The following is a 21,606-nucleotide window of genomic DNA, read 5'->3' as shown; positions in this document are numbered from 1 at the left end:
ATGGCAGAAACACATGACAACACAGCATGGTAGCAACACATCATGGCAGAAACACATGACAACACAACATGGCAGTAGCACAATATGGCAACACAACATGGTTGCAACACAACATGGCAGCACAACATGGTAGCAACACAACATTGCAGCAGAACAACAGGGTGCCAACATTGGGCAAATGACAACAGCACAAAGGACAAGAAGGTAGAGACAACAAAACATCACGCAAATTGAAATGTCTTTCAATATTGGCTTTACAGAAATATTTAAATAGAGATTGACAGCTTCTAGTGTAAAAAAAAAAAAAGCATGTAGAGGTCTAATTTTTATCATAAGTACACTTCAACTGTGAGAAACGGAATCTTAAACAAAAATCCAGAATATCACATTGTATGATTTTGAAGTAATTAATTAGCATTTTATTGCATGACATAAGTGTTTGATACATCAGAAAAGCAGAACTTAATATTTGGTACAGAAGCTTTTGTTTGCAATTACAGAGATCATACGTTTCCTGTAGTTCTTGACCAGGTTTGCACACACTGCAGCAGGGATTTTGGCCCACTCCTCCATACAGACCTCCAGATCCTTCAGGTTTCGGGGCTGTCGCGGGGCAATACGGACTTTCAGCTCCCTCCAAAGATGTTCTATTGGGTTCAGGTCTGGAGACTGGCTAGGCCACTCCAGGACCTTGAGATGCTTCTTACGGAGCTGCTCCTTAGTTGCCCTGGCTGTGTGTTTCGGGTCGTTGTCATGCTGGAAGACACAGCCACGACCCATCTTCAATGCTCTTACTGAGGGAAGGAGGTTGTTGGCCAAGATCTCGCGATACATGGCCCAATCCATCCTCCCCTCAATACGGTGCAGTCGTCCTGTCCCCTTTGCAGAAAAGCATCCTCAAAGAATGATGTTTCCACCTCCATGCTTCACGGTTGGGATGATGTTCTTGGGGTTGTACTCATCCTTCTTCATCCAAACACAGCGAGTGGAGTTTAGACCAAAAATATATATTTTTGTCTCATCAGACCACATGACCTTCTCCCATTCCTGCTCTGGATCATCCAGATGGACATTGGCAAACTTCAGACGGGCCTGGACATGCGCTGGCTTGAGCAGGGGGACCTTGCGTGCGCTGCAGGATTTTAATCCATGACTGCATAGTGTGTTACTGATGGTTTTCTTTGAGACTGTGGTCCCAGCTCTCTTCAGGTCATTGACCAGGTCCTGCCGTGTAGTTCTGGGCTGATCCCTCACTTTCCTCATGATCATTGATGCCCCACTAGGTGAGATCTTGCATGGAGCCCCAGACCGAGGGTGATTGACCGTCATCTTGAACTTCTTCCAATTTTCTAATAATTGCGCCAACAGTTGTTGCCTTGTAACCAAGTTGCTTGCCTATTGTCCTGTAGCCCATCCCAGCCTTGTGCAGGTCTATAATTTAACCCGGATGTCCTTACACAGCTCTCTGGTCTTGGCCATTGTGGAGAGGTTAGAGTCTGTTTGATTGAGTGTGTGGACAGGTGTCTTTTATACAGGTAACGAGTTCAAACAGGTGCAGTTAATACAGGTAATGAGTGGAGAACAGGAGGGCTTCTTAAAGGAAAACTAACAGGTCTGTGAGAGCCGGAATTCTTACTGGTTGGTAGGTGATCAAATACTTATGTCATGCAATAAAATGCAAATGAATTACTTAAAAATCATACAATGTGATTTTCTGGATTTTTGTTTTAGATTCTGTCTTTCACAGTTGAAGTGTACAAAGCATGTAGAGGCCTGTAATTTTTTTAAAGTAGGAAAACCTGAAAAATCGTCAGTGTATCAAATACTTGTTCTCCCCACTGTACATCAGATAACATGGACTGCCACTCATACAGGTAAAGACACCAGTACATAACTTACACACATTACAGAGTTAATACTGTATATTGTTATTGTGTATATATTTCCAATCAGCCATTTTATTTTTTTAACAACTTTATTACTTAGCTATTTGTGGATATTTTTATTTAGGAGAGCTTGCAAGTAATCATTTCACTGTACCGTTTACACCCTGTATCCTGTGCACGTGACAAATAAATGTTGATTTGATGATCAACTCACCATTCATATCAGCTGTCATAGTCAATAGAATAGGTGACTGACTTGACCAACACTATCTAGTCATCATTGACATTGACTAAGGGGCAGTATTTTCATTTTTGGAAAAATAACGTTCCTGTAATAAACGGGATATTTTGTCAGGACAAGATGCTAGAATATGCATATAATTGACAGCTTAGGATAGAAAACACTCTAAAGTTTCCAAAACTGTAAAAATATTGTCTGTGAGTAAAACAGAACTGATGTTGCAGGCGAAAGCCTGAGAAAAATCCAATCCGGAAGTGCCTCATGTTTTGAAAGCGCTGCGTTCCAATGCGTCCGTATTGAGCAGTGAATGGGCTATCAACCAGATTACTTTTCTCCGTATTCACCAAGGTGTCTACAGCATTGTGACGTAGTTTTACGCATTTAGCGGCTACATTGCGCAAGTGGTCACCTGATGCTGCCAGAGTGACTCTCGGGTAAAATACAGAGGTAGCCATTACTCCAATCTGTCCTACTGAAAAACGAATTGTCCCGGTGGATATATTATCGAATAGATATTTGAAAAACACCTTGAGGATTGATTATAAACAACGTTTTCCATGTTTCTGTCGATATTATGGAGCTAATTTGTAATATTTTTCGGCGTTTTCAGTGACCGCAATTGCCGGGCGATTTCTCAGCCAAACATGAAGAAAAAACGGAGCTATTTCTCCTACAAAAATAATCTTTTTGGAAAAAAGGAACATTTTCTATCTAACTGGGAGTCTCCTTAGTGAAAACATCCGAAGCTCATCAAAGGTAAACGATTTAATTTGATTGCTTTTCTGATTTCCGTGACCAAGTTACCTGCTGCTAGCTGGACAAAATGCTATGCTAGGCTATCGATAAACTTACACAAATGCGTGTCTATCTTTGGCTGTAAAGAATATTCTGAAAATCTGAGATGACCGGGTGATTAACAAAAGGCTACGCTGTGTCTCAATATATTTCACTTGTGATTTTCATGAATATTAATATTTTCTAGGGAAATTTATGTCCGTTGCGTTATGCTAATTAGTGTCAGTCGATAATTACTCTCCCTCTTGTGGGATGGGGAGTCACTAGTTAACTACCTCAAATGTAATATCCATCATGATTCTAATAAAAGAACCACCCGGTTAACTTGGTCTACTTTTCCTTTACAACGGCAGGGGGTGCACCGTTCCTGGAGGTACTGCAATACCAGGTCGATGCGTGGAGTGGACGGAGCAAGCCCCTATTCCATCTCCCTATTCCAAAAATCCCTTTAATATACGGTCTACATTTTGAAAATCCATTTACTGTTTTGCAACAGCTCTGTGTCTTATGGACTCTGTTCTAAAAACTCGACAACCTTGTTCCAAGAAAAATGCTTGTAGACGATTGAGAAACTGTAATAGGTTGTTTCCGGATTTAAATAGTACAAGATTACAGTACCATGAGGGACAAAAATGCTGACAGCACCTGGTATTCCCAGGCAGTCTCCCATCCAAGGACTAACCAGGCCTGACCTTGCTTAGCTTCCGAGACCGGGCGTATTGTATTGTAATGTGTATATGATGCACGTAAACACTTCACTGTACCGTTTACACCCTGTATCCTGTGCATGTGACGAATAAACGTTGATGTGATGATCAACTCACCATTCATATCAGCTATCATAGTCAATATACAGTGGGGCAAAAAAAGTATTTTGTCCGCCACCAATTGTGCAAGTTCTCCCACTTAAAAAGATGAGAGAGGCATGTAATTTTCATCACAGGTACACTTCAACTATGACAGACAAAATTAGAGAAAAAAATCCAGAAAATCACATTGTAGGATTTTTTTATGAATTTATTAGCAAATTGTGGTGGAAAATAAGTGGGAGAACTTGCACAATTGGTGGCTGACTAAATACTTTTTTGCCTCACTGTATCTCTGCAGTTTTCTCTTCTCTTTGCCAAAATTCATCATCAAAATTCATCATCTCTCCCATGTCTTATTCGACTAGTAGTTGTTCTGAAATGTTTATTGCTTGCCAACATTTTACTCCCTCATCTATGTTTAATGTGACACACATGCATCAATTATTCCTTTCGGGTTGCCTATCCTGACGTGACGTTTGTAGTATAGAAAGTATTTGACTCAGATATGTGCCACAGAAAGTATTTGACTCTAGCCACAAAATGAAGTAAATTAGAAGTGGGGGGAGAATTTCTGCCAAAATACTTGGAACCATTTCCCTGTTTGACTGCTAGGTGTTATGGGTATTATGACTCATACTGTGGTACTCTATTGTAGGCTGTGTGTAGCAGTTAGTGGTTATGATATGAAGGTTTGGCTTGGTAAGGTTTTTTTTCGCCTGGTCAGACAGCTGATGTGTTGTGCACTGAAGTCCACAAGTGAAGGTTAAAGGTGAGAGGAGGAGAGCACGTAGGTGCCAGAAGGAATTATCCCACGATCAAAGGGATCGTGCTGTTTTGAAAATGATCTGTGTTTGCGTGTGATCAGGGGTGTATTCATTCCGTTGATTCTGTTGAAAAACGTTTCTTAAAGCGAAAGCAAACGGAACCAAACGGGGATAAACATACCTGAATTTGTCCAATGGAAACTCTCATTTGCAAATGTTGGACTAATGATTACACTCTAGATCAGCTAGATGAAGGCAAGATTGAACAAGGCGGTATTGAATGTGTCAATAATGTCTGTCATCTTGATTACTCAAAAGTCTCTCAACCTGTGTTCACCTACGTTGTAAACTTTCATTCATAGGCTAGGTTGTAGCAACCTCATGATGGGTACAAGGACAGTATCATGTAGTAGCCTAAACCTAACTTTCAGTATGAATCAAACCAGTGTAGTTTTTATTCATCAATATAAAGTATTTTCTGCATAATGGCAATTAAAGTGCATGATATGAAGTTTGCTGTAGTGACCGACTAAGCTTAATTGTAAAAGTATGCCTCAACAGAGCCATGTTTGCAAAAGTGTATTATGCGAAGCACACATTTAGTTAGGCAGCCAGGACCGTAGGACGCATTGTCGGTCTAGCTCTCACTGCAGTCCAGTGCCATGGACATCTTTGAAGTTTGGCCTCTAGTAATTCAGGTGGGCAACTTTATAAAGGCCTCCTCACAATGACCTTATCATGCAAGGCTCTACAGACAGATAAAAAAATACACAGGCTATTTTTGCGTTGATGGTGTATGTATTGAAGTCAACTGGGGCGGCAAATAGCCTAGTAAGAGCATTGGGCCAGTAACTGAGAGGTTGCTGGATCAAATCCCTGAGCTGACAAGGTACAAATCTATTGTTCTGCCCCCTGAACAAGGCAGTTAATCCACTGTTCCTAGGCCATCATTGAAAATAAGAATTTGTTCTGAATTGACTTGCCTAGTTAAATATATTTTTCAAGTGGTTCAACATTCAAATGCGTTTTGATTGACCACATAGGAGAGGCGACGGTCGGTGGAAGTCTGGCGCCACCAAGTGGACAATTATTTTAGTTCCCTTGTGGCATCAACGCTTCCTGAGATATTATATAAAAGATAACATGTTATGTCAGTATTAATTATTTCTCCAACCCCTATTTGCTAGATTATTATTCCAATTTAGCTGTAAATCTGGTTTGAACTCAATAAGGATTTGTCTCGTTTCAGATTGGAGGGCGGATGTCCACGTCACTTTGGAACCTACCAATGTGTTACATTGTAACAGTGAAAAGTGTATTTTCCCGACGTTGATCAAATCCCAGTCTATGCCACCATTTTTTTTAAATAGCATCATCTTTGATATTTGTTGTAAAGTGTACAGAGCTCATTTAGGTGTAACCTTTACCGGATTTAACGTGTCTGAGAACGGCACCTTCCTCCCGAAAGCATTGCGGTATCGCTTCTCGGCCTTTTGGCTAAGATCAAGAGCAAGATCGACTGTATTTCTCGCGGGATCCTCAAAGTGGTGCGATGTCGTCATCGGCCACGTCACAGTCAGCGGCTGCTGGACTGAAGAATACGCTTCGTTTTAATTGGACAGGAAAGGAAAATTTGATGGAGAGAGTTCGTTTTGGAAAAGAAGTGCTGTTTGGACCTCTACGCCTGACAGCAGACGATGTGCACTGCCTGCAACAGAACACACCCGAGAAGTTCTACGATGTGTCGTTCTACACCATCACCCGGCTGGAGGAAGTAAAGGGGCTCTTCCGTGCGAACGCGACAGCACCCGCCCTCGTGGATTTTAAAGTTGAGTCCATGTGCAGGCACAATATGAGGGTGCTAACGGTGCATATGTTCAACCCCTGGGTCACTGAAGAAACGTTAGTGTGCTATCTCAGCCGGTATGTGACCATCTTGCCAGGAGTGAGAGACATTAAGGACGCCCTAGGCATCTGGACAGGGAAGAGGCAGTTTCGTGTGCTGTTAAAGGAAGACGAGAGCGGCCATGATGGATACCGCCATCCTCCTGCTTCGTTTTCCATCGGTGCTGACAGGGGCTACCTCATGTATGCTGGACAGCCTCGTTTCTGCAGGAAGTGTAGCACGTACGGGCACCTCGCGGATGCCTGCACACAGACAAGGTGCAGAAACTGTGGAATTATTGGACATACAATGAGGGATTGCACCGTGCCAAAGCGCTGCAGTCTGTGTAACTCAGAGGACCACCTGTTCCGTCACTGCCCGAAGGCAGTCCCCTCTTACGCCAGAGCGGTGAGCGGGAAAAGAGCTGAAGGCGGGAAAAGACCAGATGAGGGAGAAGGCATGGAACTACGCGCCATTGAGGAGGTTGTGGATGAGATAGTGATGGAGAGAGAACTGCGAGAGTCAGAGGAGAGCGGGAGTGAGACGCCATCATCATCTCACGAGGAGAGAGGAGAAGCGGACAGAAGTTGGAATAAGCAAGTGGAGGAGGAGAAGGGAGAGCCCACTGCGCCCGCGGCTACCGAGAGCTGGACAACGGTGAGAGAGAGGAGAAAGTGCGCGGTGAAAAGGAAGCAGATGAGCCCTGTTTCCCCACTCATCCGCATGGAGGCGACGGAGAAGTCCGCTTTGGGGGGGAATCGCTTCAGTTGTTTCGAAAGCGGGAAGTCTGAGGAGAAAAGCGAGGGAAACCTGGGCAGCGCAGAGGAGTCTCTGCTATCCCCATCAGGCGCGGCCTCCATCGTGAGCAGCGGTCTGGCACCCAGTGGGGTTCCAGCACCCACGCAGATGGAGGGGGAGCATGAGGAGGAGGACAGTGTTTTCCCGACCCCTATCTTGGTGGACAGTCCTCCGACTGGAGACCATCGTTTCCCAGACCGGCCGCCAAATGAGTTAATGTACTTAAAGTGAGTTTGGAAAATAATGTCATAATTAGATAGTTGTCTTTTTCCCTCTTTACCTCATGTCGTCTTTTATTAACCTAGCTAGCATCAATGTTAGAGGGTTTAGGAACCCAGTTAAAAGGGCGACTGTTTTTTCCCATTTGTCCTCCATTCGCTTCTCTGTGTGTTTTTTACAAGAAGTACATTTAAAAGATCAAAATGACGTGGAGAGGTTTACGCGGGAATGGGTTCAGGGAGAGTCGAGGTGGAGTGTCGGAGGGGTGCATTCTACAGGGGTTGGTGTTCTATGTGGGAATAGGGATTTAAAAATAGTAGGAAGTTTTTCGGCAGTACACGGGAGGGTTTTAATAGTAGATATCGATTGGAAGGGTAAATGTTTTAGATTTATTAATGTATATGCACCATCGGCACCCAAGGAAAGGAGGGAAATGCTTAACGACCTAGACGCTATTTTTATGACAAACAGACAGGTGTTTATGGGGGGAGATTTTAATGTGTCATATGACCGAGGTAATCTAGGCGGGCATCTTGTAAAAAGTCTTATAGGTAAATATAATTTGGTTGATTCTTATAGAATGGCGCATGCGGATGATCCCGGTTTCACTTGGGGAAACAGCAGGGGCTCGAGGAGCCGAATAGATTATCTGTTTGTTCCGCGTGAACTCCGTGTGTCCTCCGCGTGCGTTACACCGGTTTTTTATTCGGACCACAGTTGCCTGTCTGTGACAGTAGAATTAAAAACAATTGAATTTGGAAAAGGGTATTGGAAAATTAATAACGGCATTTTACATGACAAAACTTTTGGGACAAGATTCAGGTCTTTTTTCCAGGGCTGTGTAGCTATGAAACCTTTTTATTCCACTGTCATAGAGTGGTGGGAGAGCACAAAATTAAGAATCAAGAGTTTTATTCAGAATTTTTGCAAAGACAAAGTAGGTAATAACCACACAGAATTGTATAAATTGCAGAATGAACTAAAAGATCTTCACATCCAAGGAAATGTAAATGGTGGTGGGTTAGATAAAGACAAATTGGGTATCCTGCTGAAAAAGCAACACACATTATTTGAAAAGAAAGCTCGAGACTTCATTTTTAAAAGTCAGCAAGATAAATGGGAAAATGATGAGAAGTGCTCGGCATATTTTTTCAAGCAAATTAAATCACTGGGAAAGAGGAGGACTATTTCGGCTTTATTGGACCAAGATGGGGAGATGGTTGAGGATAGAGATGGCATGCTTGGTGTCGCTACACACCACTTTTCTCAGCTATTTCAAAAACAAACAATTGATTATGAGAAAGGAACTAAATTTTTAAAATGCGTGGATGTGCAAATACCTTTGGATATTAGAGACCAATTAGAAGGGGAATTGAAATTAGATGAAATTTATATGGCACTGAAGAGCATGAAAGATAACAAAGTACCAGGAGTGGATGGGCTCTCTAAAGAGTTTTACATTGTTTTTTGGGATATAATTGGATGTCATCTGTTGGAAGTGTTTAGAGGTATATTTGGTTTAGAGCAAATGGGAGGTTCGATGTGTGAGGGGGTAATCTCACTACTGTATAAAAAGGGAGACCCCAAGACATTAGCAAATTGGAGACCGTTAACAATGTTGTGTGTTGACTATAAATTATTAAGCAAAGCCGTAACTAATCGCCTATCTTCTGCCATGGCATATGTTGTTGGTTTAGACCAAACATGTGGTGTGGTGGGGAGAAGATTAACCTGGAACTTACAATTGCACAGAGACGTTCAAGCCTATTTAGAGGAAAGGCACCTGCAAGCTATTACTGTGAATTTGGACCAGGAAAAAGCCTTTGACATGGTAAACCATGAGTTTTTGTTTAGAATTATGGGGAAATTTGGGTTTGGAAATAATTTTATGAAATGGGTAAACATTCTGTATAGTAATGTGGGTAGCAGGGTAAATATTAATGGGAATATTGGAAATATTATCAAGCAATTACGAGGTGTCAGACAGGGTGACCCTCTATCTGCTCTATTGTATGTTTTATATATTGAACCTTTCGCATGCGCAATTAGGAAAAATTATAACATCAAAGGCATCATTTTACCTGGAGGGGAAATGCTAAAAATATCGCAATATGCGGACGACACAGTTTTATATTTACAAGACGACCTGAGCTTGAAAGAGTCTATCAAAGTCATTGATGAATTCTCTGTTGCGTCTGGGTCGAAGATAAACAAGAATAAAACAGAAATAAAATATTTGGGACAGTGGAAAAGGAGAACGGACCAGTTATGTGGTTTGACTGTGTGCACAGGACCAATGGTTGTGCTCGGCATATCTTTCGGAAATGAAATTAAAGATGACATGTTTAATTGGAAAGAAAAACTATTATCGATTAATAAAAGATTGGGACTGTGGAAAGTCAGGCGACTATCTTTTAGTGGGAAGGTGTTAGTGCTGAAGGCGGACATTCTGCCTTCATTACTTCACCTTGCATATGTGTTTCCCATGCCGGTGTCGCTAAGAAAAACTTTTATACGGGTACTGTTTAATTTCTTTTGGGGGGGATATGAGTACATCCGTAGAGATCGGATGTACCAGCCTATAGAGGCTGGTGGAAGGGATTTCCCTCATATTCCTCTCAAGCTAGATGCGTTGTTCTACTCAAACATTTGTAGTCTTTTGTCGTCTTCTGTACACAAATGTCACATTTTAATAAAATTCTGGCTGTCTGTACCGTTAAGGTTCATGGTGAAGTGGGATAATAGTAAGCCAAAAGCTGAAATTATCCCGTTACATTTTAAGAAAATAGTGGAATGGGCAAGGAAAACCCCTGTCTGCAAAGTAAAGGAAAATGTAATCAACCACAGATTGCTATACGCCAAATTAATAGAAAATTGTCGTCCTAGAGACGGATTACCAATATCGCCTTCCACCTGGCTACGGACACAATTAAAAGGGTTAGACAACAGACTGAAAGATTTTAATTGGCTTGTTTTACACAGACGTCTTCCGGTCCGTTCAACTTTATACGATCATAATTTGACCCTAAATAAATTCTGTCCCAGGGACAATTGTTTCGCAATTGAAACAATTCCACATGTTTTATGGGAATGTTCTTTTGCTCAATCAGTTTGGGGGAAAAGTAAACAATTTTTTGAGATTTTAAAAAACATTGATTATGAAGGGGTTGCCAAACTTGAAATAAAAAATGTGGAAAGGGTGCAATTATTAGCATTAGTGACTCTGGTGTCCCTTATCAAGACCAAACTTTGGGAGGCCAGATGTGGTGCAGTTAATGACACCCTCAAGTGGTCACCGACGGGATTGGTTCAATTTATAAAACAGGAAGTTTGGAAAAGAATACAATTTGAAATAGATAAGGGGGGCATTGCATCAGTAAAACAGAGATGGAAAGGGATTTACCCGTCATTGTAAATGTGTTTATAACCAATATATAATTGTTTTACATAGATACAATTGAAATGTAATCTAAGCCTTTGTAGATATTTGATATACACAGTTTTATCCAGAGTGCATTTTGCCATATGTATATATTTTTATTTATAGAATTGTTTGTGTTGTTTTTGGAGATTGGTAGAGGCATGTTAATGTTGAATATAGGCCAATAATACTGCTCAGGTTCTACAGAACAGCACTTTTTTTAAGGAGTTTTGATATTCTTATATTGTTACGGTACTTTTTGATACTGTTTGTAAGTATCCATGTTATGTACAACGTTATGCACTGAATTTGTATTTGAATGTGAAATGAAAATAAAAATTATTTTTCCCAAAAAAAAAAAAAAAATCTGTTCTTATCAGTTTAATATCTGATACGTCCCCTATCTGGGGACCATATATTAAATTGATTTTTGGAATAGGGAGATGGAATAGGGGCTTGCTCCGTCCACTCCACGCATCGACCTGGTATTGCAGTACCTCCAGGAACGGTGCACCCCCTGCCGTTGTAAATATAAATTGGACGAAGTTAACCGGATGTTAGTTTTATTAGAATCATTACGTTTGAGCAAGTCTGTCAATGATGCCTAGAAAGTGGTGAAGCCACTCGGCCCTGACGCTTTTATGCCGTTTGTATGTGTATAAAATGATGTACAAACATACAGATGAGCTGTTTTCAAAGGAAATGCAACAAAACTTCCAGAAAACACCTGTTCTTACTTGCACCAACGAAACGAGACAAATCCTTATTGAGTTAAAACCAGATTTACTGCTAAACTGGAATAAAAATCTATCAAATAGGGGTGTGGGAAACCATTTGCAGATAACAATATTGACATAACATTTGATATTTTACAAAATATCTCAGGTAAAATAATTGTCCACTTGGTGGCGCCAGACTTCCACCGACCGTCGCCTTGTTCAAGCTATGTGTTCAATCAAAATGCATTTTAATGTTGAACCACTCGACTTCATTACATAGTACATCATCAACACAAATAATGTATGAAATAAAAATAGTCTATCTATTTTTTAAATCTGTCTGTAGAGCCTTGCATGATAAGGTCATTGTAGGGAGGCCTTTATAAAGTTGCCCTCCTAAATTACTAGAGGCCAAACTTCAAAGATGTCCATGGCACTGGACTGCAGTGAGAGCTAGACCGACAATGCGTCCTACGGTCCTGGCTGCCTAACTAAATGTGTGCTTCGCATAATACACTTTAGCAAACATGGCTCTGTTGAGGCACACTTTTAAAATTAGGCTTAGTCGGTCACTACAGCAAACTTCATATCATGCACATAAAATACCAATAGGCCTATTGGGTTGGAGAGCATCTATCTACTCACGAAATACTGTATATCGATGAATAAAACATGCACTGTTTTGTTTCATACTGAAAGTTGTCATAATTCAAGTTCCATCCATGAAATATTGGTATGTGGAGAAAAAGTGTCCAATAGTGGTTGAACTATAATCCTACAAATCTACTTTCATTCTCACTAATCGTGAAACTGTATGACAACAGTCCAGTCGTCGTGAACCGTGCGCCAGGCTCCAGGTTTAACCTGCTACATAAGTTCCATAATGATTACAATAGGCTACATGTCCAAAATGATCGCTAAAATAAATGTATGTGGGTATTACTGACAGACGGCTCCAGATCGTTGCTGATACTAATTGTAAAATAAAAGCCTGGGCGTATAATCGAACCCTTCTAAATCGCATGTTTTCAGCTCGGCAGGTTTAGCCCTACGGAAGCCTGTAGCTTGGGGCTCCAAATGTCATACAAGCGAATCATGACGGCACACAATCAGAATTCTGAATAATGGCACAGTTATGTATAACCTACTTGACCGTGGAAAAATCCATTTCATATATTGTCCCCAGATAGAGGACATATCAGATATTAAACTGATAAGAACAGATTTATTTTATTTTGGAAAAATGGTTATTGTCGCAGGGTTTCTTAAAATAGCTCATACTTTTAACATAATCATTTGTACGCTTTAAAACGACATAATATGCATAAAAAACTGCATTGAAACATTATATGTTAAAAGTACATGTTATTAAAACACCCTAAGAAAGAAGTACTTTTAAACATGTCCAATCTGTAAAAGCCATTTCAAATGTGCACATTATAATTCAAACAAGAGTATACCTTTTAAAGACATGTAAACGGTTTAAAAGTCCCTTTATTAAAAAAGAGGTCTCTCCTTTGTGCAGGAACGAGGTGAGTCCTTATCAAACTTGCCTCCTCCTGCTCTTCCGAATCAACTCCGCCCCATCCTTCAGGGCCCAGAAGAGATCCCTCCCCTAGGCGCTGCAGCACTGTCAGGCCGGGACCTTAGATGTTGTGGGTGATACCTTGTCTGGGTTTGAGGCTCTATTTTGTCCATACCACCTCAGGGCTTCCGTAGCTATCAAGGCCACTGTCTGATGGGTGGTCTCCATGCGTTTCCCTACCAACAAGTTGTCAGAGGACCGCAGTGCGTCCTTCAGACACGTGAGGGTGAGCCAGAGCTTGGTGGAATCGGCCTTCGGTCCACCCGTTACAGCAGGAGCTGAGGTGTTGTGTCCTGAGCTGAGGCGTGGTGTCCTGAGCTGAGGCGTGGTGTCCTGAGCTGAGGCGTGGTGTCCTGAGCTGAGGCGTGGTGTCCTGAGCTGAGGCGTGGTGTCCTGAGCTGAGGAGTGGTGTCCTGAGCTGAGGCGTGGTGTCCTGAGCTGAGGCGTGGTGTCCTGAGCTGAGGCGTGGTGTCCTGAGCTGAGGCGTGGTGTCCTGAGCTGAGGCGTGGTGTCCTGAGCTGAGGCGTGGTGTCCTCCCCTGCTGGCAGACACGAGGAGATCAGGGGGCTTCTTTCCACAGGTCTCTGGTTTATTTCATTGCAGTTACTCTTCTCTTCCTTATAGTTTCTTAATGTTTGGTATCTGTTTTGATATTTACATTTACATTAGTGGTACATATAGAGAGGAGACTGGGACAGGCCTTTCTCCAGTATTAACACTAAAGCTCACCACACCTCCTCCTCTTCCTCCTCCTAACTCACGATGGAGGTATAGGACTAGAATAACCTCATCAGGCCTTTCTCCAGTATTACCACTAAAGCTCACCACACCTCCTCTTCCTCCTCCTAACTCACGATGGAGGTATAGGACTAGAATAACCTCATCAGGCCTTTCTCCAGTATTACCACTAAAGCTCACCACACCTCCTCCTCTTCCTCATCTTCGTCCAACCTCTTCATCCTCTTCTTTTGTTTCCTCCTCTCGACTCATTTATTTAACTAGGCAAGTCAGTTAAGAACTAATTCTTATTTACAATGACAGCCTACCGACCGGGCAAAACCCGGACGACACTGGGCCAATTGTGCGCCGCAGTATGGGACTCCTAATCACGGCCGGTTGTGATACAGCCTGGAATCGAACCAGGGTTTGGAGTGACGCCTCTAGCCTTAGGCCGCTGCGCTACTCGGGAGCCCAACAATACCCAATCACTTATCTACCAATTTAAATCAACCTTTTAAGTATAATTCCTCTTGTATTCCCTGAACATCCAAACATAGAAGTGGATAATAGCTTTCAGACAGGCTGTGGCCTGCAAAACTGTGCTTTTATCTGCGAGATATTGAATCTCAATCGTCTTACTAATAACTTTTAGAATTCTAATTGAATGGAGAAGCAGCCTACATCCTCTTGATTTTTATCATCTTAGTTGTATCTCGTGTGAAGTTTCAGACGCATGTGATTGTAACTGAGACATCCAAGATGTCAGTGGATTGACCGAATGAAGACAGACTTTGTTTTACTGTACCAGTGCTTGTGAATAAAAAAAATCTTTGAGGAACTATTTCTTCACAATTTTTTTACAGAAGGATGTTCAGAGAACAACCAGCCCATTGTTGGACCAGGCTTTATTCTCACTTTCTACTGGTTCTCTTATGTAGGTGTAGCAGACTGTCTCAGAGGAGAGTACCACGTTGCAGGTGTAGCAGACTGTCTCAGAGGAGAGTACCACGTTGCAGGTGTAGCAGACTGTCTCAGAGGAGAGTACCACGTTGCAGGTGTAGCAGACTCTCAGAGGAGAGTACCACGTTGCAGGTGTAGCAGACTGTCTCAGAGGAGAGTACCACGTTGCAGGTCACTTCTCAGTTCCTATGCTTCCTGGCTGATGTTTTGGTCACTTTTGAATGCTGGCGGTGCTTTCACTCTAGTGGTAGCATGAGACGGAGTCTACAACCCACACAAGTGGCTCAGGTAGGTTTCCTCTAGAGCAGTGATGTTTTGGGGCAGTTGCTGGGCAACACGGACTTTCAACTCCCTCCAAAGATTTTCTATGGTGTTGAGATCTGGAGACTGGGCAACGAAGCCACTCCTTCGTTGTCCGGGCGGTGTGTTTGGGATCATTGTCATGCTGACAGACCCAGCCACGTTTCATCTTCAATGCCCTTGCTGATGGAAGGAGGTTTTCACTCAAAATCTCACGATACATGGCCCCATTCATTCTTTCCTTTACACGGATCAGTTGTCCTGGTCCCTTTGCAGAAAAACAGCCCCAAAGCATGATGTTTCCACCCCCATGCTTCACAGTAGGTATGGTGTTCTTTGGATGCAACTCAGCATTCTTTGTCCTCCAAACACGACGAGTTGAGTTTTTACCAAAAAGTTATATTTTGGGTTTCATCTGACCATTTGACATTCTCCCAATCTTCTTCTGGATCATCCAAATGCTCTCTAGCAGACTTCAGACGGGCCTGGACATGTACTGGCTTAAGCAGGGGGACACGTCTGGCACTGCAGGATTTGAGTCCCTGGCGGCGTAGTGTGTTACTGATGGTAGGCTTTGTTACTTTGGTCCCAGCTCTCTGCAGATCATTCACTTGGTCCCCCCGTGTGGTTCTGAGATTTTTGCTTACCGTTCTTGTGATCATTTTGACCCCACGGGGTGAGATCTTGCGTGGAGCCCCAGATCGAGGGAGATTATCAGTGGTCTTGTATGTCTTCCATATACTAATAATTGCTCCCACAGTTGATTTCTTCAAACCAAGCTGCTTACCTATTGCAGATTCAGTCTTCCCAGCCTGGTGTAGGTCTACCATTTTGTTTCTGGTGTCCTTTGACAGCTCTTTGGTCTTGGCCATAGTGGAGTTTGGAGTGTGACTATTTGAGGTTGTGGACAGGTGTCTTATATACTGATAACAAGTTCAAACAGGTGCCATTAATACAGGTAACGAGTGGAGGACAGAGGAGCCTCTTAAAAAAGAAGTTACAGGTCTGTGAGAGCCAGAAATCTTGCTTGTTTGTAGGTGACCAAATACTTATTTTCCACCATAATTTGCAAATAAATAATTAAAAATCCTACAATGTGATTTTCTGGATTTTTTTTCTCATTTTGTCTGTCATAGTTGAAGTCTACCAATGATGAAAATTACAGACCTCTCATCTTTTTAAGTGGGAGAACTTGCACAATTGGTGGCTGACTAAATACTTTTTTGCCCCACTGTACATACAAAACCATGCTCTTTCCATGACAGACTGACCAGGTGAATCCAAGTGAAAGCTAACCCTAACCCTTATTGATGTCGCTTGTTAAATCCACTTCGATCGGTGTAGATGAAGGGGAGGAGACCGGGTTAAAGAGGAAGGGGAGGAGACCGGGTTAAAGAGGAAGGGGAGGAGACCGGGTTAAAGAGGAAGGGGAGGAGACCGGGTTAAAGAGGAAGGGGAGGAGACCGGGTTAAAGAGGAAGGGGAGGAGACCGGGTTAAAGAGGAAGGGGAGGAGACCGGGTTAAAGAGGAAGGGGAGGAGACCGGGTTAAAGAGGAAGGAGAGGAGACCGGGTTAAAGAGGAAGGGGAGGAGACCGGGTTAAAGAGGAAGGGGAGGAGACCGGGTTAAAGAGGAAGGGGAGGAGACGGGGTTAAAGAGGAAGGGGAGGAGACGGGGTTAAAGAGGAAGGGGAGGAGACCGGGTTAAAGATGAAGGGGAGGAGACCGGGTTAAAGATGAAGGGGAGGAGACCGGGTTAAAGATGAAGGGGAGGAGACCGGGTTAAAGATGAAGGGGAGGAGACCGGGTTAAAGATGAAGGGGAGGAGACCGGGTTAAAGATGAAGGGGAGGAGACGCTTTCAACACCTTGTAGAGTCAACATGGACCAGCATCCCTGTGGAACGCTTTCAACACCTTGTAGAGTCCAGGAATAATAATGACTGGTTATGCCCTGCTATTGTTTTAATTTGGATTTTATTTTTGTACCCAAATATACTTTATTTGAGTCTGTTCTGAGGGCAAAAGGGGGTGCAACTCAATATTAGGACGGTGTTCCTAATGTTTTGTACACTCAGTTTACAGGCCTAAATAGTGATAAAGCAGGATCATTTGCATCTGTTAAATCTACCCTTCAGAATGACTTCGATAGCAACAGTGAATCTATTTAGTTTTCAAGTGGAGACCTTTCGACAATCATTCTCACGATAGCTCATTGGTAACAACAGTCAGTGACAACTATCATAGCTATTTTTCCAGTAGGATGTGCTGCCAAGCCTATTGTTTTCTTTCATCTGATCGTGGATATGACATCGATGATCTGACATTGTTTTAAAGGAACAGACAAACCTTGCAATGCAAGTTGAACAAAATTTGGTTATCATGACGACATAATATTGTGGTTTGAAATTTCACCCTCGAAACAAGTTAAGACCTTTTTTTTTCTCCAAATCCAATGTATTTCCCTGTTATGCTCTGGGCGCAATTAGCAGATCAACCCATAAATAACATTAAAATACTTCATTTGTTATTCTAAAATGCATTAAAAAAATATTCTTAAAACAGTGATTTTATTAAATTAGGTGGATAAAATAAGACAACTTTAATCTTTAATATTGTTTATATTTCCATTACCAATCCTGAAAATGTGCTGTGAAAAAGAAAAACAAGTGATAATAACCCAGTACAACCTTCTTTCCTAAATACATTTGGTCTGTTTCTCACCTCACTTGATACAAGCCGTGCAAAGTTATGCCAAGGAGACCTAGAGTGATTGTTGCTTCAACTCAGTGGAAGCGATTATACTGGGTTTCTCAGTGTAGCAGTGCTGCTCTAGGATCAGTTTAGTCTTTTTCTGATCATAATGAATAAGAAGGGGGGGGGCCATCTGATTCTAGATCAGCGTATCTACTCAGACGTTTTGTGAACATAGGCCCAGGATGAAATGGTCAGCGCCGTGTTTACTACTTGACCCTACGGCTATTTATTGAAATGCAAAATGTAAAATACAAAATGTATTTTCCTTCGTCAAACAGTAACAATTAAATTTTGTTTGACAGATCATTTATTTTAAAAGATCTAATTAAATTCATTCTAGGATTGGGAAAAAAAACAAGTTTGATGCTGGGTTTTCGCATCTCATTATGGGAGGTGAAACATTTTGGTATCCAGAACACAGTCTTATTGGTCAGTCAGTTTCGAGGAATCGTTGAAGGAATTTCTAACGAGGAGAAACAACCCTGCTGAAATCAGACGTTCCTCGTCAAACCATTCAACACTTCTTTTCAGAATCGAGTTTGTGTGCGGCTGGCGGCGGGCGACATAAGGGTGGTTATCATTGGATGGCTCTGGGCAGTAGAATAGGTCATAGGTCATGCCCTGAGGGGGCTTGGTGGAGCAGAGCGGAGGGGGAATGGGGACAGACATTGGAACCCTACTAAATGCCACCCTATCCCCTATATAAAGGGTTCTACATAGGGAACAGGGTGTCGTTTGAGACAGAAATCGGGTTGGTGTCACGTCACATGAAGTCCTCGTAGTCTTGTGCGTAACCTCCATCGAACTCTCCGTAGTCCGATAGGTCATCCTTCATCTTGGACTTCATCCCTCCGGCAGCAACCACACCTTTCTTTTTCTTCTTCCCTTTATTCAGCTGCTGTTGGAAATAAAGACGGATTCGTTTTGTCTTATGACAGTAATTCATTTTATCATCATGTCCATTAGGGCACGCCTCAGTCTGTTTTCTTCCGTTTGATGCCTAATGAACATGACCCGGACTGAATACCGGTCTAAGTAGACCATGGATACTGGTGATAAATGTCTCTGTATGTAACCATTTTAAAAGCTTGCTTTTGGTTTATTTGTAAATAAAGCATGTCAGTTTTGTCACAGATTTTTTTTTTTTAAACTTTTTTTTTGTCTGTCATTTTGAAAAAGAAAATAATAAAAAACCCACTAACCTTTTCTTGTTTCTGTTTTTCACTTAGTAAGACTGTGAGGGAGTTGCTGACTTTCTTCAAGTCCTCTACCTCTACTGTAACATAAGAGATGCACAGTTAAAACAGTATTTCATATAATACAGGAACAGCCCCACTGACCGTTGAGATGCATGACCAATAACATCGGTTACTTTTCAAACGGTATATTATTAAATCAATACTTACATGAGACAGAGGTCTCGAAACAAGGACTCTAGGAAGCCGGAATAGTGTATTGACGTCTCAAAAGGTGATTTCTTGTCTTTTAACAACTTTTCAAACTCTGAACTCATCTTTAGAAGACGGGCTTATGGCATCAATTCCTTTTACGTTGTTGACGACACCTGATTTGAGAAGGAAAAAAATGATTTGAGCACCAATGATATGAAGCTTTCCACAGGCAACTGGTGTTGACAATGTCTAAAACTCTTGATGCTTAAACCAGACATTTTGCAATATAAATGGCAGATTCTCTGTAAAGCTTTCTATGAATCTGTAATACAGTGCCTTGCGAAAGTATTCGGCCCCCTTGAACTTTGCGACCTTTTGCCACATTTCAGGCTTCAAACATAAAGATATAAAACTGTAAAACTGTAAGAATCAACAACAAGTGGGACACAATCATGAAGTGGAACGACATTTATTGGATATTTCAAACTTTTTTAACAAATCAAAAACTGAAAAATTGGGCCTGCAAAATTATTCAGCCCCTTTACTTTCAGTGCAGCAAACTCTCCAGAAGTTCAGTGAGGATCTCTGAATGATCCAATGTTGACCTAAATGACTAATGATGATAAATACAATCCACCTGTGTGTAATCAAGTCTCCATATAAATGCACCTGCACTGTGATAGTCTCAGAGGTCTGTTAAAAGCGCAGAGAGCATGTGTCTCACTTGTTGTTGATTCTTCACAAAAAAAATACAGTTTTATATCTTTATGTTTGAAGCCTGAAATGTGGCAAAAGGTCGCAAAGTTCAAGGGAGCCGAATACTTTCGCAAGGCACTGTATGTGTAGACTGTCAGCCTTAAATATTTGTCATTCAACATACTTTTGGTAATGTAGTGTATGTGGACACCTGCTTGTCGAACATCTCATTCTAAAATCATGGGCATTTAATATGCAGTTGGTCCCCCCTTTGCTGATATAACAGCCTCCACTCTTCTGGGAAGGCTTTCCACTAGATGTTGGAACATTGCTGCTATAACAGCCTCCACTCTCCTGGGAAGGCTTTCCACTACATGTTGGAACATTGCTGCTATAACAGCCTCCACTCTTCTGGGAAGGCTTTCCACTAGATGTTGGAACATTGCTGCTATAACAGCCTGCACTCTTCTGGGAAGGCTTTCCACTAGATGTTGGAACATTGCTGCTATAACAGCCTCCACTCTTCTGGGAAGACTTTCCACTAGATGTTGGAACATTGCTGCTATAACAGCCTCCACTCTTCTGGGAAGACTTTCCACTAGATGTTGGAACATTGCTGCTATAACAGCCTCAACTCTTCTGGGAAGGCTTTCCACTAGATGTTGGTACATTACTGCAGGGGGACTTGATTCCATTCAGCCACAAGAGCATTAGTGATGTCGGGCACTGATGTTGGGCGATTAGGCACGCAGTCAGCATTCATCCCGAAGGCTTTCGATGGGATTGAGGTCAGGTCTCTGTGCAGTCAAGTTCTAAACACACTGATCGACTAACCATTTCTGCATGGACCTCGCTTTGTGCACGGGGGTATTCATGCTGAAAGAGCCTTCCCATATATTACCTCAATTATCTCGACACTGGTGCCCCCTCACATTGACTCTGTACCGTAACACCCTGTATATAGTCTCCACATTGGCTCTGTACCGTAATACCCTGTATATAGCCTCCACATTGACTCTGTACCGTAATACCCTGTATATAGCCTCCACATTGACTCTGTACCGTAATACCCTGTATATAGCCTCCACATTGACTCTGTACCGTAATACCCTGTATATAGCCTCCACATTGACTCTGTACCGTAATACCCTGTATATAGCCTCCACATTGACTCTGTACCGTAATACCCTGTATATAACCTCCACATTGACTCTGTACCGTAATACCTTGTATATAGCCTCCACATTGACTCTGTACCGTAACACCCTGTATATAGCCTCCACATTGGCTCTGTACCGGTACCACTGTATATAGCCTCCACATTGGCTCTGTACCGTAATACCCTGTATATAGCCCTGCTGTTGTCATTTACTGCTGCGCTTTAATTATTTGTTATTGTTATCTCACTCTTTTTGTAGGTACTTTCTTAAAACTGCATTGCTTTTAAGGACTTGTAAACATTTCACTGTAAGGTCTACTACACCTGTTGTATTCAGCATTTCACTGTGAGGTCTACTACACCTGTTGTATTCAGCATTACACTGTAAGGTCTACCTACACCTGTTGTATTCAGCATTTCACTGTAAGGTCTACTACACCTGTTGTATTCAGCATTTCACTGTAAGGTGAACTGTAACATTTGATTTAGAGGGATACAGGGTGTG

General features: G+C 42.1%; 2 protein-coding genes, 1 long non-coding RNA gene and 3 pseudogenes across 4 annotated transcripts in view; 3 read left to right on the top strand and 3 right to left on the bottom strand.

The window, feature by feature from the left end:
• The first annotated feature begins 2,831 nt into the window (after nucleotides 1-2,831).
• LOC118943869 lies at nucleotides 2,832-3,750 on the top strand. The gene is made up of 2 exons (XR_005039177.1): nucleotides 2,832-2,883; nucleotides 3,276-3,750. It is a non-coding gene; the product is annotated as an uncharacterized LOC118943869 (long non-coding RNA).
• Nucleotides 3,274-3,487, bottom strand: LOC118944201 (annotated as a pseudogene).
• Nucleotides 3,751-4,442: 692 nt separating the features above from the next.
• Nucleotides 4,443-21,606, top strand: part of LOC118943865 — a 37,627-nt gene continuing 20,463 nt past the window's right edge. Inside the window, exon 1 of the mRNA XM_036960269.1 lies at nucleotides 4,443-7,405. Within this exon, the coding sequence (XP_036816164.1) occupies nucleotides 6,048-7,405 (1,358 nt within the window). The 5' untranslated portion in view covers nucleotides 4,443-6,047. The remainder of the gene's footprint in view (nucleotides 7,406-21,606) is intronic.
• LOC118944194 lies at nucleotides 11,157-11,337 on the top strand (annotated as a pseudogene).
• LOC118944223 lies at nucleotides 12,677-12,785 on the bottom strand (annotated as a pseudogene).
• The window catches only part of LOC110512361 (E3 ubiquitin/ISG15 ligase TRIM25), a 42,983-nt gene continuing 39,028 nt past the window's right edge, over nucleotides 17,652-21,606 (bottom strand). For both annotated transcript variants that reach the window (XM_036960296.1, XM_036960285.1), the window contains 2 exons: nucleotides 19,058-19,131; nucleotides 17,652-18,753 (listed from right to left, as the gene is read on the bottom strand). The gene's annotated coding sequence lies outside the window, so the exon portion shown is untranslated. The remainder of the gene's footprint in view (nucleotides 18,754-19,057; nucleotides 19,132-21,606) is intronic.

The sequence above is a fragment of the Oncorhynchus mykiss genome, chromosome 2 (genome assembly GCF_013265735.2).
Source record: "Oncorhynchus mykiss isolate Arlee chromosome 2, USDA_OmykA_1.1, whole genome shotgun sequence".
Taxonomy (NCBI): Eukaryota; Metazoa; Chordata; class Actinopteri; order Salmoniformes; family Salmonidae; genus Oncorhynchus; species Oncorhynchus mykiss.
This window is presented reverse-complemented; position numbering and strand designations above follow the sequence as displayed.